The sequence below is a fragment of the Gadus macrocephalus genome, chromosome 22 (assembly GCF_031168955.1).
Source record: "Gadus macrocephalus chromosome 22, ASM3116895v1".
NCBI lineage: Eukaryota > Metazoa > Chordata > Actinopteri > Gadiformes > Gadidae > Gadus > Gadus macrocephalus.
In genome coordinates, this window is record NC_082403.1 from 7074393 (window position 1) to 7097955 (window position 23563).

At 48.2% G+C, this 23563-nt stretch overlaps 4 protein-coding genes and 1 long non-coding RNA gene across 8 annotated transcripts in view; all 5 read right to left on the minus strand.

Moving 5' to 3' along the window:
- Nucleotides 1-4080: 4080 nt before the first annotated feature.
- Nucleotides 4081-6956, minus strand: LOC132451229 (zona pellucida sperm-binding protein 4-like). The gene is made up of 12 exons (XM_060043593.1): nt 6601-6956; nt 6395-6501; nt 6088-6256; nt 5931-5987; nt 5723-5845; nt 5423-5595; nt 5244-5341; nt 4954-5102; nt 4643-4859; nt 4427-4559; nt 4235-4300; nt 4081-4144 (listed from the first exon to the last, which is right to left on the minus strand). The coding sequence occupies exons 1-12, from the start codon at nt 6635-6637 to the stop codon at nt 4136-4138; spliced, it is 1338 nt and encodes a 445-aa protein (XP_059899576.1). The 5' UTR covers nt 6638-6956; the 3' UTR covers nt 4081-4135.
- Nucleotides 6957-7461: 505 nt separating this feature from the next.
- On the minus strand, nt 7462-9017 carry LOC132451697 (uncharacterized). 3 transcript variants are annotated; one of them, XR_009524188.1, is made up of 3 exons: nt 8715-9017; nt 8186-8298; nt 7462-7498 (listed from the first exon to the last, which is right to left on the minus strand). It is a non-coding gene; the product is annotated as an uncharacterized LOC132451697 (long non-coding RNA). The 3 variants fall into 3 exon arrangements; XR_009524187.1 differs by lacking the exon at nt 7462-7498 and adding an exon at nt 7587-7636; XR_009524186.1 differs by lacking the exon at nt 7462-7498 and adding an exon at nt 8110-8128.
- Nucleotides 9018-9759: 742 nt separating this feature from the next.
- Nucleotides 9760-16591, minus strand: dus3l (dihydrouridine synthase 3-like (S. cerevisiae)). 2 transcript variants are annotated; one of them, XM_060043694.1, is made up of 16 exons: nt 16456-16591; nt 15666-15783; nt 15139-15430; nt 14401-14779; nt 13923-14002; nt 13670-13759; nt 13420-13461; nt 13150-13302; nt 12835-12951; nt 12674-12739; nt 12182-12292; nt 11802-11898; nt 11448-11523; nt 11014-11202; nt 10555-10683; nt 9760-10050 (listed from the first exon to the last, which is right to left on the minus strand). In XM_060043694.1, exons 2-16 carry the CDS (start codon nt 15779-15781, stop codon nt 9975-9977), a joined length of 2013 nt encoding a protein of 670 aa, XP_059899677.1. In that variant the 5' UTR covers nt 15782-15783; nt 16456-16591; the 3' UTR covers nt 9760-9974. The 2 variants fall into 2 exon arrangements, with proteins under 2 accessions (XP_059899677.1, XP_059899678.1); XM_060043695.1 differs by having other exon boundaries at nt 16190-16510.
- Nucleotides 16592-16674: 83 nt separating this feature from the next.
- Nucleotides 16675-18672, minus strand: LOC132451321 (transcription termination factor 1b, mitochondrial). Its single transcript, XM_060043703.1, has 2 exons — nt 18529-18672; nt 16675-18178 (listed from the first exon to the last, which is right to left on the minus strand). The coding sequence occupies exon 2, from the start codon at nt 18150-18152 to the stop codon at nt 16932-16934; it is 1221 nt and encodes a 406-aa protein (XP_059899686.1). The 5' UTR covers nt 18153-18178; nt 18529-18672; the 3' UTR covers nt 16675-16931.
- A 566-nt stretch (nt 18673-19238) lies between these two features.
- Nucleotides 19239-23563, minus strand: part of akap9 (A kinase (PRKA) anchor protein 9) — a 74467-nt gene continuing 70142 nt past the window's right edge. Inside the window, exons 47-52 of the mRNA XM_060044081.1 lie at nt 22526-22735; nt 21853-22088; nt 21273-21361; nt 20861-21014; nt 20338-20468; nt 19239-19860 (exon numbers count right to left, since the gene is read on the minus strand). Coding sequence (XP_059900064.1) covers nt 19817-19860; nt 20338-20468; nt 20861-21014; nt 21273-21361; nt 21853-22088; nt 22526-22735 — 864 coding nt within the window. The 3' untranslated portion in view covers nt 19239-19816. The remainder of the gene's footprint in view (nt 19861-20337; nt 20469-20860; nt 21015-21272; nt 21362-21852; nt 22089-22525; nt 22736-23563) is intronic.

The window sequence follows — 23563 nt, forward strand, 5'->3', positions numbered from 1 at the left end:
CCAGGCCAGCACGGGACCCTTGTCATCTGTGGACCCTCTTCCGAAGAGCTTACCTATGGGCAAGAGGTACAAAATATACACATGATGTTACTATCGTGGTATTATAGCGATGACCCTTTCATAAACTCAAAAGTTGGTGGCATTAACAATTTGTCTATTCTCACCACTGTTACTAGTTATGAAGAGGTAAGGAACTGAAACACTACTGTAGTGGAAATTAGCCTTTTGTGTGTGAGTGTGGATCAGAGTGGGATACTCTGCATTTAGGATTTACTGAGATATGTAAACAACCCTCATTCCACAATGTATAGTAGATATCAACCTGGCTTTGCCTGAAGTAGGGGATATGAGGTATTTCAGATGGACTTTGAGCTGGTCTGCAATAGTCAGGCCGCTATCTAGCTTGTGTGGGTGCAGTGTGTATTAAACCGCCCAAACGCAACCAACTACATATTTACAATGCCCAGAACAGTCTGACGTCTTCACACAGAACTAACCATAAATAGGTGCTGACTGTCTTTCTCCACCAGGGTGAAGGGCTCCGTGTCACAGCTATCGTCAAGATTGGCCGGCTTAGAAAGAACGCTTCATAACCATCAATGTGCCCTCTTAATGATCTATATTTTAGATAATTTTGCATACTTCTTTGTTCAATATCCTTATACGGCTGCTTTTGGCCATTTGACCACTTTCTCATTTCCTTTACCAATTTAACCAAAATATCAGAACCAAATCGTACGCACAGAATATATAATCTGCGGAAAATTCTTTCTAATTCAGATTGCAATAAATTAAGGAAATGTTCCCTGTTTTGTTTTTTTTAAATCAAAACAATATAAATCTCTGAAAGCTACAAGGACATCTACGATATTAAAGACTTCACTTCAGCAAGACGGATGCAACATAAATAAAAATCAATCTATTATCAGGTGTTTTCTATTAATCAACAAACACCAGGTGAGGTTAAAAGGTGAAATTGCAACATATGGCTCACGTTCTGTTTGCCAATGTCAACCATCTCTACGAGTTTTGGGAACAGGTTGGAAGGTTTCTGAGATGGGAGATGAAACACGGAAACAAATTAAATCACATGCGAAACTTGTCACTGTGTCTTTAAGTAGATTAGCAGTTATTGACATGAACTTACTTCTGTGTTTATTATGGGAACTATTTAACGGAAACACTATGGCAAGTCAGAAACAAACCAACTGATGACGGTATCTTGACTCAGGCCTTCTGTGTGCATATTATTTATGATATTATAAATTTGCAATGGGTGACATATTTTTCTTATAGGCCTATATATAAAGCGCACATGCACTTTTAGTAAAAATCACACTCACTTTAGCAAGTATCCGACTAGATATGTGCTGGATAGGTCAGTCTACTAGCTTACCAAAGTGGACTGCAGCAAACGTTGCTCATCTATCCTAGCCGTTATTTAGAGGTGGTTCAAGGAGGAGGGTGGGGGTTTGGCCCTTAGCAACTTGCAGCCACCATGCGCTCGTGTTTACAGTGGATGCATCGCAATGGCGAGGCGCACAAAGCTTTTGGCCGTGTTCTATAGATATTCTAGATCACTCCGGCGGCAGTCCTGGAGATCTATATCTAAATATTATCATAATATACATAGATATCTATATCATATAATATTATTAAGGCCTAAAGCTGTGTGCGCCTCCAGACGATATTTGATCTCAAACTACTGCGTCGGTTTCTTCAACGTCTCTGGTTCTTCCACTTCCACATCAATCTGAAGTAGACTGAACCGCGACATGAAGAAAGATTGTTGCCCACATGAAGAAAGATTATCTCCCACTGGAGCCCCGCTGCCCGCTGCCGAGGCACCAACGCCCCGCGGCGTTGGTTCCTCGGCAGCGGGGCTACGGCGGGAGACAATCGCGGGCAACAATCCCCTTCTACTCCATGTCATGTGTGTATTCACACACCCACACATGTAGTGCTCACACGGTTGTAGTTCATTGTCGGGCCAAATTCTCTGGGCAGGCAAAGCAGAGAAAGGGGAGGTAACATGTTCCCGTATGACGACATACGGGGAAAGTTCCGAATCGGCACGTCTGAGCTTTGTTATTTCAAAGGCAGAGCAGGATACCTAGTGCTAGTTTTACACCAAAAGCTACTTCTAGCAACTGGGGGACCATAGGCAGGCTAGGGGAACTCATCGTTAGAAAACCTCCTAAAGTGAAATTTTGGGACCATGGGACCTTTAAATGTTAAACTAAACTTAAGTTAAAGGCATATTGTACGATTTTCAGTGATATGCACTTTTTAATATGTTGTTGAAATTGGTTTATACATCCTGACAGCAATAAATAACTTATGGGCAATGAAAAAGAAGCGGAAAAAAAACCGAATTCTGTATCTGCTATAAACCTGTTAAAATGCTTACCAATCGGAGACATTGTACCCGAATCTAAAGAACCAATCACAAGCCTGCGCGTTCTCTCCCCTCTGTGTACGAGCATGAGCCGGCCTGAGCGCGTTCACGGAGGGCAAAGAAAGCGTTGTTATCATAGTAGTTCATGACAGTGGACTAGACCTAGTGAGCCTACAACGTTAACACGATGGAAGAAAAAAACCAGAAGTTACCACTGCCACCGTTACTTGCCCCGGTTCATCCTTTTAAAAAGGCAAGAAAAGGAAAGACAGAAAATGAAAAGGCAGCAACAAAAAAAAAGTTGGAGAATGCTCGAGGAAAAACGAGAATAAATATTGGATTCGCTTTTCAGCGATGGCGACAGCTGAGGGAGTTGAATGGCCTGAAAAGTGACGCAATGGTTGCCGTTGAAGTAAGCCGTAAGCAGCATTAGCCTCGTGCACGGCTCTGTGTCGAGGGGTTGGGGCAGGGAGTCCTGAAGGGTGGGGGAGGAGTTAAACGGAACTCCGAAGAGAAGCTAATTTCAAATCATGCTAGCTCTCTCACATCGTACAGTATAGCTTTAACTTCATAAAAAATGACTGAGGTCACCTCCCGTGCTCCTAAAATACCCTTTTTCCACATTTCTCCATTTTAATACGATATTAGAAGCATTTTTAAAAACATTGCAACATCCGTTGGGGTGGAAGTGCATAGGTGCAACAGATGTAAATCGTTGTACTAAATTAGGAGATGCTAGTGATTTCAGATGCTGATGCTCTCCTTGTAGTTGTGTAGAAGTGTTCTTTTAGGAATAAAAACAACCTTTTAGTTCATTGGCATATTTCGATTTTTTTAAATGTTAGATACTAGCTCACATGCCAAAATTAAGCTGTTTAAACAAACATGTCAAACCATGACCAACCCATCAAGACCTATTACTCTCCACCAGCTCTGCCAAAATGGACAACGCGACAACGCTTAAAACTGGATTCTGAAGGACTGACAAGCAGAGATAGAAATGAAGCCCTTTGCTGTAAATTAATTTGGATCGTTTCAAATGTTTAAGACACATTTGCTTAGGACACCCCCTTGGATTTAGAGCAAGATGTATACGTAGCATGTAATTGTATGTGAACATATGATGCATTTTTTTTGCTCCATTTTCTGGGAAAAATTAAGCAAAGCTAGTTCTGGAACAAGTGAAGAGTGTTTGAGTAGCAAAAGTCTTGAGTTTAAATTTGTTTAGCACAAACACATCTGTGCAAGGCGGGAGCGGAGCCTAAGCAGGCTTGTACAGAGTTCCACACCTATTGCAATGTCATGATACGCTTGACATGCAGGCTAAACAAAATAATTGGAACCACTAAAAGTAAACATTGAAAGGGATGTCATTAGGATCATAAGCGAATATAAACAAAATCTGTCAAAAAAAAATCTCTTAAGGAGTTCTCAGGTAGATGTTTCAATTCAAGAGATCGGCTTTTCATTTTGTCAGATGCTTTTGCACAACTAAAGTCCGGCTGAGTCGGGACCCCTCGGCTCACCAGCCCACACCTTGTGGGTCCAGTCTGTCCGGTTCTTTCCTTTGAAATACTTGAGATAAGCGACACTAACGGCAGGTCTTCATTGTATACTTATAGGAGATGTTCGAAACCTTACATTAAGCGAGTGATTTGGTGACAATAAATGGATTACAGCAATTAAGAAATCGTCAGAAACTTTATTTTATTCCCCATTGGGTACAGCACAAATCCATTATGATCCCTGTAGGAGGAAACACAAATAAGGGTTGATTAGCATATACCCGGTGACATGGGTAAAATCTAAATTATAAAGTGAAAGTTGTCTACCCACCGCAAAGCAACCTCTGTCACACCTACGCTTATTTAGACAGACTTCTGTCGAGCACATGAAGAAGATCTGCAGGGAGAAAGAATCCAGTTAAAACCAGTGGAAGCAGATTAAAAACGATTGGAAGTCAGTCACCCTACAAACGCAAGGTAGAGAACCACTGGGCCACAGTTCCGTGTTCCCCACGATAGTCACCTCTTCTTGGAGGTACGTGTTGGTTTGCACATTCATGAACTGGAACGCTTTGACCAAGAAGCGCTTCTGCTTACTGCTGCCGTGGCCTCTCGTAGACAAGATGGAGATACCAGGGTCATTTGGGTTTGCACAGCTACAACGCAGGACAAAGTGAGGTTGTCAATTAGCACACGAGCCATCTAAATACCAACGTCTTGAGCGTAAGCTGGTACTTGCCCCTCGTAAACCAGCACTAGCACTTTATTGGCGTTCCTAGGGAAGGCCAAGCAGTAGTTGACCACGAGCACAGCCATCCTTGGTTTCAGTATCGGTTTATATCCCCATCCCAACACCGCGACATCCTCCAAGAGGTTGACCTCCAGGAAGACCGGCGAACCGAGAATGGAACTCAACGGCAAGGAGTCCTTGCTGTAGTAAGAGTCAAAGCTTGCATCTGGTCGGTGGAGTAAAAATGAAGGTTGGGTTACACACATGGGCCATAGCCAAGGGACAACTATGCAGTGTTCCAATTCTTCCCACCGACACACCTCGAGCGAGTCTCAGCTGCACGCTGTAACGTCCATGGGAGCTGAGGATGACGGGTAATTGCAGCATTGGGACCCTCACCTTGTAGCCCACACTGGCCCACGACAGGCCGCAGGAGCCCGTCTGGGGGTAGCGACACTCGATCATGAATCTACCATAAAACAGGGTGTGGTGAATACCTCAGAGCTGCCCATATACACCGAGACTGGCATTTTCGAGAGGACAAACATTGAAGGCATAAACATTGTCAAATCGGATGAGAAAGTCATCAGGTTGGTTGATTTCATCTCACCTGAAAGCATCCTCCCTCGCTATCACACCATACTTGAGATCGAGAGCCTCAACTACTGTGTGCACCTCAACCATGAAAATGCTGGTGTGCCCAATCATCTGTAAGTGGATACGGAAGGGTTAGAAGGCGAGAACATCAGGGTGGACCTGAGGAGGGGAGAAGGATGACCCAATACTTGCATAAGAACGAACGCCACAGTCAGCCAGAGGGATCTTGTAGATTGCAAAGTGGGACTTGACGATAATGGGAACGCAATGGGGATAGTTGGGAATAATGAGTCTTCTTGGGTCAATAGGGATCGATGCAGAGTCTTTGCGGATGGCAAACACAAAGAAATTATCCACAGTGCATTCTAAAGAAAAATGATAGGATAGGTTAGTACAATGTTACAGCCTCGATTAACAACCTCTGCAAGACAGTAATTGATGAGGATCAAATTACTATTCAAGCAAGCCAGACTTTGAGATAACTAGACCCACCATCTAGTGGGTAATGGCATTTATACGTGGCATCGCCGGAACAGCAACCATTTCGATCACAATCTTCTTTGCTTATTCCGTTATGTCCACACTGTATCTGCTCTTCAACAGCAACGTCACAGTCTGAAAGAAAAAAAAGGGGCAACTAACATGACGCGCTTCAATTTTAGGTTGAATCTCAAACAACTAAAGCCATGCTTAAACCTACTTTGTGCCTTGCGGCGACAGGTGGGCGGGGGGATACTGCCCCTAGGGTCCAGCTGATCTGTGGAGTGCACATTGGTGCCAGATACACAGGTCCCCCATCACAACACAGTACAGAAGACTTTTGGCTGCATCTCAAAACAAACTAGGCTTAGACCTACTTTGTGCCATGGCCGTGGTGGAATCTGCAAAGTTTGTGGTTGACGGCGCCTCGTCGGCCCTAGGGTTCAGCATATCTGTGACATTAGTGCCGTCGGCGCAAGACAAGGTGGCGTCCATCAAGCGCCCATGCTCAGTGATGTAGGACACCTTCAGGATGTACTGCCCCTTCTGAAGCACATTGAAGCCCCCGCCCAGGTTTTAACATGCAAAGCATCAACAAGTTATAAGATTCAGTAGAGGAACAAAGAAAAACAATGTTTAAAAAAGATACATTTAAAAAACAATTTGGAGAAACGTTAAAATTACCAGAGCGTCGACATGACAGCCAGTGTATGGCACCCTTACGGTGTTCCCATAAGGGCTCACAGAGTAGCCACACGACTTGGGAGCCTTTACTAGTATGGTCGCTGCACCTGTAGAGTAGTGATGTGAGAAACTGATTGTACGCAGTCACCTTCGTCGAACATTGCAGCCACCACTCCTACATTTTAGAGATTCGTAGGACTACTCACCCACTACTTTCAGCTCAGTAATGGGGCTAGAGTGCATGGAAAATGTAAAGGCATCGTCGCTGCACGTCAGGTTTAGTTCCCGAGAGGACACGGAATCGACTGGGCCCCAGGACCGGGGAAAGTACTGCTCCTCCTCATCCTCATCCTGCACTTCGTCCTCGTCCTGCCCTTCATCCTCGCCCTGCTCTTCATCCTCGCCCTGCTCTTCATCCTCGCCCTGCTCTTCATCCTCGCCCTGCTCCTCATCCTGCTCCTCCTCGCCCTGCCCTTCATCCTCGCCCTGCTCTTCATCCTCATCCTGCTCCTCAACCTGCTCCTCCTCGCCCTGCCCTTCATCCTCGCCCTGCTCTTCATCCTCATCCTGCTCCTCAACCTGCTCCTCCTCGCCCTGCCCTTCATCCTCGCCCTGCTCTTCAGCCTCGCCCTGCCCTTCATCCTCGCCCTGCTCTTCATCCTCATCCTGCTCCTCAACCTGCTCCTCCTCGCCCTGCCCTTCATCCTCGCCCTGCTCTTCATCCTCATCCTGCTCCTCAACCTGCTCCTCCTCGCCCTGCCCTTCATCCTCGCCCTGCTCTTCATCCTCATCCTGCTCCTCAACCTGCTCCTCCTCGCCCTGCCCTTCATCCTCGCCCTGCTCTTCATCCTCATCCTGCTCCTCCTCGCCCTGCCCTTCATCCTCGCCCTGCTCTTCATCCTCATCCTGCTCCTCAACCTGCTCCTCCTCGCCCTGCCCTTCATCCTCGCCCTGCTCTTCAGCCTCGCCCTGCCCTTCATCCTCGCCCTGCCCTTCATCCTCGCCCTGCTCTTCATCCTCATCCTGCTCCTCAACCTGCTCCTCCTCGCCCTGCCCTTCATCCTTGCCCTGCTCTTCATCCTCGCCCTGCTCCTCATCCTCGCCCTGCTCCTCATCCTGCTCCTCCTCGCCCTGCCCTTCATCCTCACCCTGCTCTTCATCCTGCTCCTCCTCGCCCTGCCCTTCATCCTCGCCCTGCTCTTCATCCTCATCCTGCTCTTCATCCTCATCCTGCTCCTCGCCCTGCCCTTCATCCTCATCCTGCCCTTCATCCTCATCTTCATCCTCATCCCACCGGAATCTCGCCCAGTCAGCAGCATTGTTGATGACTGTAGGCTCTGAGTCTACGTCCTCATCCTCGTCCTCGTCCTCATCCTCATCCTCGTCCTCATCCTCATCCTGCTCCTCATCCTGCTCCACATCCTTCTCCACATCCTTCTCCACATCCTGCTCCTCATCCTGCTCCACATCCTGCTCCTCATCCTGCTCCTCATCCTGCTCCACATCCTTCTCCACATCCTTCTCCACATCCTGCTCCTCATCCTGCTCCTCATCCTGCTCCACATCCTGCTCCACATCCTGCTCCTCATCCTGCTCCACATCCTGCTCCTCATCCTGCTCCTCATCCTGCTCCTCATCCTGCTCCTCATCCTGCTCCTCATCCTGCTCCACATCCTGCTCCACATCCTGCTCCACATCCTTCTCCACATCCTGCTCCTCATCCTGCTCCTCATCCTGCTCCACATCCTGCTCCACATCCTGCTCCACATCCTTCTCCACATCCTTCTCCACATCCTTCTCCTCCTTCAGGAATCTCGCCCAGGAGTCGGAATCGGCAGCACGTTTGTTGACTGTAGTGACTGTGTCGACGGCAGCTTCGACCACACCAGCCAAGTTGAAATCGCCTAAACGGTTAACAGTAGGGCTTGGATCAGCACGCATCATGGGGATTATTGTTGGAGCAATAACAAAAATCCTGAATTGAATAAGCCTTTATATAGCGTATCCTAGGACCCACGTTTTGCCAAGTCTAGCATGAGAAACATCGGCAGTTGCAAACACAACTAGGTAATCCTATAATAAATTGCAGCATTAATTACTAAATGAACATTTATATTAGCTAGTTTAAAACAGACCATTAAAATAGGCTACTTTTGGATACATTGGGTCACGTCACAATGAAGCGTTTTGAAGCACTTGGTCCCAATACATGACCAAGTGAAGTTTGAACGCTGAGATCCGCATAGCAAAAGAGCAAGATAAAATATAAAATGGTCAGGAGTGGCAAAGCGCCGCATGATGCTGATATAGGTAAACTTACCCAACATCCTGTCAAGTAAGGCGTCGTTCAACGCAGGCCACTCGTCATCGACTCCCTGGGAGACGTTTTGCAGAACTTCGGCGACTGACACCGTCATCGTCATCGCCATCGCCATCGCCACCACTAGGAAGATCCGGAGCGCCGTCTGCCGAGCCATGTCTACTGCTCTAATGGAGGAACGTACCTAAATGGCTGTAGGGCACACGGGGTATATGTAGGTCTTAACGTGCTGGCCTAATTGACTCACCACCAATAGGGGTTGCCGACCAATAAGTGTTGTTGCTCAGGTGGGCCAAATGAAAACCTGCTTGGGAGATGACGCGGAGCAACTCACGCGAGATGCGGAAAAGTAACGCATTTGAATTATCTACATTTTATTATTTCTTGTTTTGAATTTCTTAAGTTGTAAGTATTATTTGTTTTTGTTTTTCATTGCATGGCACGTTGTCAGCTTTGTTTTAAAATATTTTTTAAACAAGTTATCACCATGGACATATCCTCTTGCATAGGTTCATGGGTTTAGATGTAAGCCATTTATTAATATTCCTGAGAATAAAAAAAAAACGGATTAATGAGTAAGCCTTTCAAAGTCAAAGTCAGCTTTATAGCATTGATTTGATATCATTAGCAAAGAAAGTATAGGACTACCTTATAAAATATATGGAAATACTTAGTTATTTGAGGATGTTATAAATCACCTAAACATAATTAACAAATGTGCTTCAATAGTTATCGGATGAACTGCACTAAGATCTACTTAGCGTACGTACATCTTTGAAGAGCTCAATTTTTCAATGATTGAAAGTTTCAGATATATTGACTTATTGAAAACGTCTCACAAAGGACAATCGTTGATTTTTGTGAGACCAAAGGCAATTCTGATACAGAGCCTTCCCAAGCTGTCCCTCGACAGCGGCTAACTGAGATGCACGTGTATATAACAAATCTATGTATATATCTCACCATAAAGGATCAGTGCAACAGTAGGAAATATTTTTTTTATCAGAAGGTTTCCTATATAATGAACAGAGGACAAAAGAAGAAATACACAGCATACTTTTTTTATTGATATGTTCTATACACAGCCACATACATATTATTTAGAGAAAACAAACCAGATATTAAACATCTTTTATCATTCCAAATTTGCATACACACACACACACACACAGTCTTCAAACGTTATGTTTTTATCTCCATGGTCAAACAAAATAGAGCAAACGAAACAAGGAGAGAGAGATAACAGAGACAGAGAGACCATCACTTTTCATAGGCGTTCGCTTTATGTTTGGGCAGGAAGTTGAAATTCTTCGGCACGGGTCCAAGAAGCATTTCACTGCAAGAAGACGAGAGAGGAGATCAGAACCCATTAGGGGGAAGGAACCGTTCAACCCCAGGGTCGAGAACCAAACCCTGTCACCAGCCAATGGCGGACAGAATACATCATTTTGGGATGTGCATCATTTTCAGGGTAACATTTTACAACAAGAGTTTGGTCCGGAGATTTTAAAGTAAAGTTAGGACCCTGAAACCCAATCCACACTACGATTGCTGAATTAGCGCGAGTGTAACCGGACTGAGGGACACATAGAGGCAGTAGCAGGGCTGCTAGATTATGAAAAAAAAATATTTTGGTCAATATTGAAATCACGATTATTGAAACGATTAATTTTGAGTTTGAAAAGATGATGCATTAATTCAACAAGTCTCTCCAAAAAAACATTTGACATCTGAGAACTTCCAATCCAGCCAGTAATTCTGCAATTTCTCGAACAAAATTGGATTAATGGCACAGCCCTAAGCAGAAGTGGAGCCGGTTGCGGGTAGGAGCCCTCCTCACCTGATCTTGACCCAGTCCCCCACGTGCTGACTGGCCATCAGGGACTCCAGGTAGTCCCGGCCCATGTAGTACGGAGGACGGTCGTTGATCCTCTGAGGAACACGCTCCAGGAGCCCCACCGGGACGTACCTGGAGGGGGGGGGACACACACACACAGACAGAGAGAGAGACAGAGAGAGAGAGAGAGAGACAGAGACAGAGAGAGAGAGAGAGAGAGAGAGAGAGAGAGAGAGAGAGACATGGAGGGAGACATACAGAGAGAGAGACTTACAGAGAGACATTTCCAATATACTGTTCAAACTAAATGGCCAACAAACTCTACAAAACACAGCATGTTCTAAGCATAATTTTAAGCACAATAATGTCCCTTGAATGTCTAAAACATGTGGATGTCTGAAACATTCGTATGTGTAACCCCCTCCCCCCCCCCACCACACACACACACACACACACACACACCTGCACAGGAAGGAGAGCCACTCCAGCATGAAGGTGCGTGTCTTCTCCAGGCCGCGGGTGTCAGAGCCCCAGTGCTCAAGGCCATAGTTGGAGAAGTTCCGGAGGTTGTCCAACCGCTCAGACGAGGAGATGTCCCAGTGCCGCCTCTCCTTGATCTCCGTGAAGATCCAGGGCTTTATCAGCGCCCCCCTGTGGCCAGAGGTGGGAGTGCACGCGCGAGACCAAGCAGAATGAAAGACCTTTCACTTTAAATAATAACGATTTGTTAAAAAAAAATGAAAAAATCCCATTCGATAAAGTCTTAGATATGATTTTTCGTCCCTATTTACGGGTCAAATGAGAAACGGCATTAGTGAAAAATAGCTGTGTTTGGCAAGTGTAGCTTGAGCTTCCCCTTATCAAACCATCTCTTCCGGGGGACACTACACACCCACCTTGCGATCATGAGGCCAGACACCCCTGTTTCCCTTGCCTTCATGGCGTCGTCATACGACAGAATATCTCCATTCCCTGGGTTCCAATGGATAAATAAGTCAACAACAACAACAACAACTAGTGAGCAAAACACCTGCCTATACTTCAAAACAAGGGGGGGTATTATTTCACAACCTTTGCTTTCCCTAGGGTGGCTAGGGGGTTGTACTGGCTTCGACCCCCCCCCCATGTCAGCAGCCTAACCGTTGCATCCATGAGGCAGATGCCCTAACCCTCTGCCCTTGAAGGGCTGCAGAGGCTCAGGTGGTGGAGCGGGTGGTCTGGCATTCACTGGTCGCTGGTGAGCCACATACCGAAGAGAGGGAGAGGTGAGGCCAGGGAGGAGCAGGTGTTTATGTAGTCCCAGTCCGCTAGCTTCGTGTAGCGCTGCTCCCTGGAGCGGCCGTGAAGCTGTGGGTGAAGACACAGGTGAGGGTGAGGTTGAGGCCATGACCACGTCAGGACTCAAGCACAGAGCGCACAGCGGACAGATGTTTCGGGCGGCGTTTATACATGTTTGTTTCCGACATTGAAAAAAAAAGGCAAAAAACCAACACCAGAGACACTTTTCCATGTCTGGAAAAGTGTCTCTGGCCTTGAACCCCGACGGCCCCGCCCTCGTTCCAGGATTCTGCCAGGCTAGCTCGGATGGCTCGGTCGGCACGGCAACACGGCAACCACCCGGGGGACGCACCGTGATCATGGACACGCCCCACTTCTTCATCTCGGGGATGAGCTTGTGGGCCACGTTGTACTTCTCGTGGACGCCGGTGCGGATCTTCACCGTCAGCGGCACGTCGAGCACCTTGGGGGGGGGGGGGGGCCGGGAGGATAGACCAGGCTGTTCATTAGACCCGCCTCCCTGTGGTGCTCTCCACCTGATTGGACCATTTCCCCAGGTATGCTCATTTCAGGTAACTGATTTTTGTAAGTTCGAGAGACACAGTTCCCGTCATGGAAGACACTGCTTTCAGTGCATGGAATTAACAGAAAGGTTTACAGGTACAAAACAAGATCACTTATCGTGTCTTCGGTAAAAATGCTTGATAGATACTTTATGCAAAACATAAGTTAATAAATAATCTAAAATTGAAATGGTTGTTATCACAACAAACGTGTGATAGTCAAATCAATAAAACGTATCTTATGAGTAACATTGCACTTGATGTTTCATGGTTGGACTTACGTAGTTCATTCCTCTGATTATCTGTTCAAACTTTCTGGTGCGAGTCATCAGTCCACATCCTCCACCCTGGAAAGAAGGAGGTAGCAGACGAGTTTACACACACACACACACACACACACACACACACACACACACACACACACACACTGAGTTGGTGATACCTTCTTGTAGACGAGGTCGATGGGACAGCCGGAGTTAATGTCCACAAAGTCCACGTCGATGTGGTTGTTGATGAGCTCAGCGCACCTGGTCATGGTGTCTGGGAAGCAGCCCTCTATCTGGGGGACGACACGGAGCAGACCCACAAATTGACGCACTCGTGTGGACCACGTTCCCACTAAAACTACATCTCAACCTAGAATGAACTATTTGCAAACCCATAATCCTTCAAGTATACCGTATCTAATTTCTCCGCAAATTTTAACCCCGTTCTATTGGAACTATGATGATGATGATGATGATGATGGGGATTTGACCTGCACGCCGAAGAGGTCCTCAGACTCGTGTCTCTTGAGCAGCGCCCACTCTGACTGCTGGCCCTGCAGCAGGTTGGTGCACATGGCCATCTCGCCGCAGGTGATGTCGGCGCCGAAGCGCTTGCACACGCGGCGGAACGGGAGGTTTCCACACTGGGGGAAGGAGAGGAGGGGGGGGCACAAGCTGGGTTAACCAGCGTAGCTGCAATGCCTCACTCTGATATGGTCTCTGATACGTTTATGTCCACAGCTGCGACGGCATGAACTTACTGTAGTGAGCGGAGCGAGGTAGAGCTTATCTCGAAAATCCACCTTAAAAGCAGATGGAGAAATAGACCAATTAAGAGACAGGAACTCGGGTAAATCAGTCAACACCTATCTGCTTAAAACAATTCAACCTATTTAACAACATGCCAGTGGCTGCATCTTGAAATAAATACTCATAGTTTGTGTTACTTGGTCATCTTTAAAATATCAACTCCTTGCACTTTTATTTTGAAATCAGCCTTATGACAGATACCTGCTTCTTTTCACATGGACGCAACTTGATGACATCAGCGTCTGTCAGCGGGCCAATCGTCTTCACCGTCGTCTTGTTCTCTGTGCCAGCCTGAAATTCATCCAAAGGGAAAACCTAGTAAGGCTTCTATTGAATGCTAAAGATAGCTCTCACTGAAGGTGTTATCCTTGAACTATGGCAGTGGAGTACATGCAGTATAAGAGCTTGACCTTGTGCTGTCAGGTCAGGTGATGCGACCAGTGAACTGCCTTACTTCAACATCCGGTGCTGTAGCTTCATTTGCTCCTTCTGCTGCTGGAGTCTGGTCCGAGCTTGGAGCTTCAGGCTGGTTGCCTGGGAATAAAAAAGAAAAAAATGAAAAACGCATTCAAACAACCATATCATCATTACTTTATATAGCTTTTTTTTGTCCTTTGGCACAGGTTTCATTACCAAAACGTCTCAAGTCGAGTTACTTCATTATAAGCTATGTCAACTTCGGATCCAGACATATTCAAAATGGAAATAAGAGTTGTACTACTACTACTGTCATTATTTACTAGCTATTTATGCCTCGCATTGGATTCAGATACATGGATGAAGATGTAGGGGTACGGGGGGGCATCTCGCTCAAGGACGTCTTCAGCCTAGACTGCGAACATCGGGGCATCAAACCCAGGACCCTTTGGCGGTTTCCCAATCCAACACTCTACGCCCCTTGAACCTGAACACACCCTACCCCTGTGCCTCACCGTTCCTCTCCTCCTGCTGCTGCTGCTGCTGCTGCTGCTTTGGGCCGGGCTCCTGGGCCTTGGCGATGGTCTGGAGGTACTCGGCCGAGCGGTCGAAGGCCACGTGGTGCTTCCTCAGGCGGATCTGCAGGTCCTTGTCCAGGCTGTTCCTGACGGCCGTGCGCCCCTCCTGGGCCTTGACCCGCGCCTCGTCCCGCATGCTCTGGAAGTCGGCCGTGGTGTGCGCCAGGGCGAAGCGGCACGTCACGCCGTAGAAGCAGGCGCCGAACGTGTCGTACAGGTAGCAGGAAGGGCCGACGTCCGCCGGCTTGGACGCCATGTACTCCGCCACGTCGTGGAGGAACTTGCACTTGTCGCCGTAGTGACACTTCCTGTTTTCCTGTACAAGAGTGAGGAAGAGGACGCGTTGTTTTTCCTTTAAATGTGCAGTGTGACAGTGTGTGTGGGACGTGCGGGATAATCCATGTGTATCTGGAACTGACACTGCAAGCGTCTGCAAAATAACTAAATGCTTAAAAAAAAAACATTCTGTTCAGACTTTGAGAGTGAGAGACAAGTGAATGGTCGTAAAGTTAGCGAGAGGTAAAATGACGTGATTTAACTAGTTTTTTTTTGTTTTGATTACCCTCACTTTGGTCCCTTTCGATAAAAGCGTCAAAATGACCAAATCTATGCATTGGGGATGGAACCCAGATCCTTAGTCGGTGTACAGGACACATTGGCCTCAGGCTCTCCCACCTGCGCCACGGACTGACAGAGACGCTGGTCCTCGTACGCGGTCGGCTTCACGTGCGGTCGGGACTTGTTCTGCCCTCGCTGCCTCTTTCCCTGCTGCTTCCAGGTCAGTTTGTTCTCCTCCTGCTGCTCCACCTTCGGCTTCTTGGCTGCCGGTTCCTCCTCCGATGCCTCCGTAGTGCCTTTGAGCTCATCGCTGTCGTGGGGGAGATTCTCCTTCTTCTCCTCTTTTACTTTTGGGAGCTGCCCGTTGGAGTCAAGAAACTCGTGGAATTTGTCTTTAGTGGTTAGAAAACTGTTAATTTGGAAAAATATGGCGGGTTGGGGGATAATAACATGGGTAAATATACATTGAAAAGAACAACCAATGCATTCATTAAAGATTAGAGTAGCCTACCTCCAAAAAAAAGTGCTGCATGACCATGTTTCTAGGGTCAGGATAATAAACGTTTGTCTGAATGTCTTCCGTTTGCTACTGTTAACTTATCCACTTTACACACAATATTCATGTTAACCGATTGGTAACTTACTCTGTTTTAATGCCAGCTGTGCCTTTTCTAACTCCATCTCGCCTTCCATCAACAGCAAGCTCTGGTACTTTCTCCGTCACCTGTGTTTCTCCACCATGACTGGCTGCTTCCTCCATTCCTATCGAAACCCAAACAGCTACGATTTAGCTCGATTAGAATGAGAACAAACGGTACCTTATGAACAAAGTATCGACTTTATTGTGTGTTATATGTCCGATGAGTATTAAAAGACAAGACAAGTGCACTTATATGTGTGTGCACAACATGTGTGTCCAGTTGTGTTCAACGTTAGTTCCCGTGAATGACACCAGCGGTATGAATGTATGATGTACAACGTTTACAAGCCAATTCCTTTTCTCAGTGAGAGTTGATCACTGCATGAGTATTTCAGATTAGCGAGCGACATGACATTAACAACTGTTGAAATTAATATGAATGAAAAAACACATAGCAACACGTGATCAAAACACCACGGATGTGCTTTTTCTGCTATGCTGATGACTGGAGAATGAGTGCATGTTTACCGACGAGGCGCTTTATTTGATGTCAATCAGTTTCTTCGGTCCTGGTCAAGAAAGCTTTTGAAATAATACGTTATGTATGATGTACATCTAATGCTTATTTAGCCTACAATTTATCTTGTCAGCTAGCAATAATTAGTGACCGGTCAGTAGGTTTATATCAGTAGCTGATAAGAGTGCTAACCTACGAGCACACTTCCTCGTCGAACATGTATAATAAAACATAAAGTAGTGAATAGTAGTAGGCTAGTAGCGTTGCAGTCGGATACCTTCACAGGAGCACCGAGTGTGTAGTGCGAGCGTGATGAACTGCTGTGTAACGGTTTTGGACGGTCCGCTGGATGCTCGGCGACAAATGTAGGTTCCGCGCTCTAGCAAAGCAGCACAAATTATTTTTGAGCATTAAGATAATACGCAACACCAAACCTGCAGCATACAATTATGAAGAACACACTCTGCCACAGCTTTAACAAACCAAAAACAAATAATGGTGTTCAGCATCTTTTTATGGTCTTTGATCAACTAAAATAACATTTCAAAAAGTCCATTATTTCATATTTTATGTTGAAAGCAGATTATACAATCTATAGAAAATATCTCGGAAACATTCAGAGAAAATAACACAACAATTTGGAGAAGTAGTGCGCATCAAAATTCACATTTTAAAACCTGCTGAACAATAAAACTCAACAAACATCCATCCTTCAGTCATAATAACAATAACATTCTCCCTGCAGCTCACAGATCATCCTCCCCCTTCCTGTGGCGGCGCCGACGGCGGCAGCGCAGCACTGAGCTTCAGCATCTTTGCGTCGAACCTCTTGCGACTCGTGTCCAGGATGGCGATGCCGTGCCTCTGGAACTCGTAGCCCACCCTCTGCAGCTCCTCGATGCGCCCCGCGATGTTCTGCGTGCTGTAGTCCAGCACCTTGGGCTTGTCCACCACCTGCTGTATGCTGACCCCGCCCCTCAGCAGGGCGTCCAGCTTGCCGCTCAGGTTCTCCGAGCTGATGTACAGCACCATGGGGTAGGCCACCACCAGCCGCTTCACGTCGGCCCGCCCGCAGCCCAGCGACGCCATCTTCTCCCGGAGGCTCCTGAAGTTCTTGCCGAGGTACTCGTTGGACAGGTCCAGGATCTCCGCGCCGGGTCCCTGCAGCAGGGCCAGCAGCTCGGCGTCGTCCAGCCGCAGGGACGCCCGCAGCACCTCCACGTTCCTCCGCACCCGCTTGGTGCTGCGGATCAGCACGTACACGTTCCTGCTGATCACCGCCTTGGCGAAGCCCTCGGGCGTGGGCTCCGAGCGGTGCGTCAGGCCCAGCTCCGAGCCCACGTCCTCCAGCAGCTCCACCATCTGCCGGTTGAGCTCGGCGCTGTTGGAGAAGGTGCGCGGCGCCGTGGTCAGCAGCCGGTGCAGCGCCTTGGCGTCGAAGCCCAGCGAGGACAGGAAGACGATGTTCTTCTCCAGGTTCTCGTTGTCGCTGGAGCGGAAGAACGACTCGGGCGAGCGGTGCAGGATGTCCACCACCTCCGAGTCGCTGGCGAACACGCGGCGCCAAAGCGCCCAGCGCTGCTCCAGGTGGTCCAGGGAGCGCGTGATGGCCCGGGGGTACCGCGAGATGATGCCGGCGATCACCTGGCGGCTGGCGCCCTTGGCCTGCAGGAAGCCGGCCACGCCCTGCTCGTTGGTCAGCAGCTTGCGCAGCACGCCCGGCTGGCGCTGGCGAGCCTTCTTCAGGTCCACGCCCAGCAGGCTCAGGTTCTCCAGCAGAGACACGTTTTCGGAGCCAGCCGAAGTCTTCTGCTTGCCGTGGAGGTGGTCGCCGTCTGGGGTGGGCGTGGCGGTGCAAAGCCCCCGCGGGAGCCAGGGGGCTGTCCTCGGGACGGGAAGGAGCGATGAACTGCAACGCAGCGCCACTGCTCGGTCTAGGCTCAAAAGAGCTCTGGTTATGGATACTAATGTCATTTTTTTGTTAGGCAATGTCTGTGGCACTATATTGTGGGAACAGAAAGAAAGGTCTGCATTAGTCCATATATGTTATCAAAAGCAGGACAGGTGCAAAGGAGAAGGCACAGGTTACCAGTTTTCTGGAGTAACTAGGTTAAATTAATTTATTAAATTAAACCATTGCCCCACCTATTATTTTTATTTAACTATACTCGTTAATAGTACCGTATACTTGTTCTTGCATACGAACTGAGCCTCAAATGAACCCACACCATTCATTCTTTCGGTTTTAGCATGATTAACCCATAGCCGACATAAGTTACAATAAGTTGAACCAAACTAGTGTCAACACAGATCACATATGTTAGATAGAAGTTGACGCCTCATTAGTTACCATTAGTTTGTGAACATGTTATCAAGGTAAGTCCTTCGGCAAATATTGTACGTCATCAATAACAAAGTGCGGATCAACCTGCGTAGTTATAACCTCAAACCGTACACTGCAGGACCGTAGTTTATTTCTCGTCGGACCTAATTGTTGACGGACTCAATAGAAGAGGAATGGATGACACCAAAACAGCTACACGACAGTCAGAAAGACCCGACGCCCTCTATCGGTGTGGAGACTGATACTGGCTAGCTGGCAACATATGGCAGCAATAGAGTATCCTCTCTATTGGTATTAAGTCGTGCACTATATAAAGAACCAGATTTGCACAATCACATTTTACTATAAAATGGTTACACCTCAAATAGGACACAATATGGGCACAAGTTGAACATTTCTTAATATATAGCACTACCTGTAAATCTTCAGTAGGTCTAGGCCCGTCTCCTGAAGATGTGACATCTTTATTCATTTCAAGATGTAGATGATAAGAAAATATGTAATCGGTTCATTTTCATCAACCATTGCATGTTATGCAATATTTAATCATCTCCTTTTGGTTTTGGTATCGATGACGACTGTATTGTGTATTAGGTACAATCTGTCAACGCATCTCAGGAGAAGGCGAGTTAACTAACTATATGCACCATAAATGTTCTATGGAAAACTTCCAGGAATCGTAGACTTTAATTGGGAAACAAGCAATGCCACATTCATTATTTCAAATATCATCTTTATTTCAGTTCTTGACAAAATACCCAGGAAATTCAAAAGCACCTACCCTTTACAAAAATACACTCTCTACAAATGTCGTCTGCAGTCCGTCCGTTAAAGCGGCCTTAACAAAACACAGTGTAGTGTATTAATATCCAGTAGCAGCCTCCTCCTACCCCTCAAACTCTCTCCACAGTCATCTTCAAAGTCGTCCGAACAGAGAAACAACAACAACGACAACATACAATTTCATAAATTAATCGAGAGTTTTAAATTAGCAATAAGACCAATATACACGATTTAAGTTCCATTCAAAACTAAAGAGAGGCAGATTGAAAAATGATAAACAAAAGCTGTTTTTACCATCGTGTGCTGGAGACAAATCAAACGCACGCACACAAAGTAAAAATAAAAAATAAATAAATAGCCAGATAAGCACACCGACACCAAAACACGACAAGAGTTTTGGTCCATATGGAATGTAGCGTCCGTGAAAATAAAATAGCGCACGCTGCTCCGCACGAGAGGAAGGCCACAGAGAATTCTTCAAGCCAGTTTCCACGGCAACGCCTCAGCCTCCTCATCTCCTCAGACCAAAGTGCAATGGGGCGTAGGAAGATGAACCTGGGGAAACAATGATATCATCGTTTTTTATAACAATTAGACAGTTGATGCATGCATCAGAAAGGATAGGACAAGCACACAGTTTACTGCTCTGTAAATATGCTCTGTTATATTTGTGACTCAGTAGATGTTTTCTATGCAAGGGCACTTTGCGTGTTAGTGTGTGCGTACCTGAGGTGATATATTTGTGACTCTGTAGATGTTTTGCATGCAAGTATACTGTGTGGGAGAATGAGTGAGTGAGTGAATGTGTGCGTGAGTGTGTGAGTGAGTGAGTGAGAATGAGTGTGTGAGTGAGTGAGTGAGTGAGTGAGTGAGAATGAGTGTGTGAGTGAGTGAGTGAGTAAGTGAGCTAGTGAGTGAGTGACAATGAGCATGTGAGTGAGTGAGTGAGTGAGTGAGTGAGTGAGCTAGTGAGTGAGTGAGTGAGTGAGTGAGTGAGCGAGTGAGCGAGCGAGCGAGCGAGTGAGTGAGTACCTGAGGTGACGCTGCCCAGCCTCCTCTGCAGGGCCTCCAGCCGGGAGATGTAGTCGGTGAGGGCGCGGTCGGGGTCGTAGTTCAGGAGGTGGGAGCACGTCAGAGAGCCACCGTCCCCGCCTACATGGTACCTGGAACAGGGAAGGTGAAACTAGGGCTTTAGGTTACTGCCTACCATTCACCCATTCACAGAGCGGCGGCGGTGTCAGCCACGCAGGGCGACAGCCAGGTCGTCGGGAGCAGTGAGGGTGAGGTGCCTTGCTCAGGGACTGAGTGGGTTGAGTGTCGAGGTACCTCGACGCGAGGAGCCGGGGATCGAACTAGCAACCGTGCGGTTACCAAGCCGACCCGCTCTACCTCCTGAGCTACTGCACCAGCCCCCTGGCCCCTTCTTCTTCATCGGGCCCCTGAACTAAGCTAATACCACCAACTCATTCCACGCACTGTGCTTTCATCAATCTCAACAACGAGTGGAGTAGACCACGTTGACCTCTGACCCCCAGGGGGTGGCCGATGACCTTACCTGTGGGTGGTGTTGGAGACGGCGGATCTGGGGGAATCCCGTCCGCTGCGTCCCCGACTGCTGGTGCTCCCTCCTCCACCACCTCCTCGTTCTCCTCCTCTCTCCCGGTACACCTCCACGCTCCCCGGGTGGAGGAAGGCCTTCACCTCCATCCCTGTTTCACACACACACACACACACACACACACACACACACACACACACACACACACACACACACACAGCTGGTTAGCGGTGTTGGCGTTACCATGGTGAAGATGGTCACGTGACCACATAAAATGCTCCTGCACTCATTTAGAAATGTTTTAAACTTCAGTCCAATGCAATCAATGTTCTGCGGGAGCTGTCTTCTCCTAGGACGTCTGAATGCTTCATCAGAGCCCCGATGGAACCACGACCCTGGAGACAGGTACCTATGGCGTGTGTCTTGCCCGCACCGGAGCTGGGGCTCGGGCTTCTGACGCCGGTGGCCTTGTGCCATCGCCGCACCAGGAAGCGCATCCTGGGGAGAGAGAGAGAGAGACAGGAGAGGTGTGGGTGAGGTTCTGCTGCCCTCAATCACATTTCCTTCGCATTTCGCTTTAAAAAATAAATAAATGATGCGCCGCAACATTGCAAGAAGGGCTTCACAATGAACGAGTGACAGATACATTAGAGGTCGATTTCGTTGCAAAAAAAGATGGAGGACCAGGAGGGAGTGGATGGAGGAGCAAAGATACGGAGGAGGGGGGAGATGGCGAGGAGGAGGAGGAGGAGGACCAGAGGGCAGAAAGGAGGAGAAGGGAGAGGGGCATGCAGGATGAGGGAGCAGAAGGAGGTAGGAGAGTGAGAAGGAAGGATGGAAGGAGGAAGGACCGATCATGTCATAAGCGGACATCTCCGACACACGCAGTCCTCGTCCACCCAGTTCTAATGCCATGCCTCTCCCCCCCTCCACCCGGACCCCACCCAGACCCCCCCCCCCCCCCCCCCCCCCCCCCACGGGCCTCCTACCTGGAGAGGGCGATGGAGACGCGCACGGCCGAGCGGAAGCGCGTGAGGCCGCGGCGGCGGCGCAGTGCGACCGAGTCCGGGCCGCAGATGGCGGGACGGCCCCCCATCCTGGTGATGAGGGCCAGGGTGGCCTCCTCACACTCCTGGAAGCCCCCCAGCAGCAGCAGCAGGTACTTCTTCTGGTAGACCAGCGCCTTGCGGAAGCTCTCCGACCGCAGGTACTTCCCATATATCCTCTGTGGGGGGGGGGGGGGATGTATTGGTTAATGTATTATTTCATTTCATGTATTTATTAAGAGGGCAGTGCACATTAATCCACATCTCTGTGTATGTGTGCCAGTGTTAGCCAGCAGGGTTATGGTCAACTGTAGTCCTTTGGCAAGATGTTAAGCTAGGCACAGGATGGCTAAAAAATAAGAAATACATATTAAAGAATGCACACAGCAACAGATGACAACAGTATATTACAGGGTTTCCCAAAGCACTTTACAAAAAAAATAACGAAAAGAATAAATACAAATTTACATACAAATACAAACAACTATTCTAAACTTCATCCACTCTCTGGTGTATAGATCAGGCTGCAGGGCATCCGTCTGACAGCCTGCATGATCATAAGCAGAGAGTGCACCCCCCCGCCCCCTGGTCAGACAAGCATCCCCCCCCCGCTGACCTTGAGGGCGGCGTTGTCCAGGTCGGGCCCCGTGACGTCGCTGAGGGCCTCGCTGCGGACCTCCCCCCTCAGCCGTCCCGTCTGGGCCTGGGCCTGCTGCAGGGCCTTCTCCAGACGGGAGCGCTCCCGCGACCACGCCTCCCGCTCCTGGGACAGCAGCGCGCTGGACACCGCCCAGTCGCTCCTGGTGGGGGCGCCCCTGGTCCCAGTCTGGGAGGGGCGGAGGAGGGGGTGGGGGGGGGTTACTGAAGTACTCACTGAGGTACGAACTGAGGTGCTCTCTACAGTGTTCACTGATGTAGTGAGTAAAGAACTACAGTAAGTACTCTGTGAAGCGATCAGTGATGTGTTGACCATAGTACGCAGTGATGTAAGGCTGAAGTACTGGGGGAAATACTGACTGAAGTACCGGCTGCAGTACTCTCTAAAGTACTGGGTGACGTACTGACTAAAGTCAGGCTGCAGTACTTTAGTCAGTGCTCGGTGATGTACTGACTAAAGTACTAGCTGCAGTACTCTCTGGTTTACTGGGTGATGTACTAACTAAAGTACCTCCTGCAGTACTCCCTAATGTACTGAGTTATGTACTGACTAAAGTACTGCCTGCCTTCAGTACTCTCTAAAGTACTGCCCGCAGTACTCTCTAAAGTCCTGGGTGATGTACTGACTAATGTCCCGGCCGCAGTACTCTCTAAAACCCTGGGTGATGTACTGACTCAGGTACTGCCTGCCCGCAGTACTCTCTTAAGTACTGTCTGGAGTACTCTCTGAAGCCCTGGGTGATGTACTGACTCAGGTACTGCCTGCCCGCAGTACTCTCTTAAGTACTGCCCGCAATACTCTCTAAAGCCCTGGGTGATGTACTGACTCAGGTACTGCCTGCCCGCAGTACTCTCTTAAGTACTGCCCGCAGTACTCTCTGAAGCCCTGGGTGATGTACTGACTCAGGTACTGCCTGCCCGCAGTACTCTCTAAAGCCCTGGGTGATGTACTGACTCAGGTACTGCCTGCCCGCAGTACTCTCTGAAGCCCTGGGTG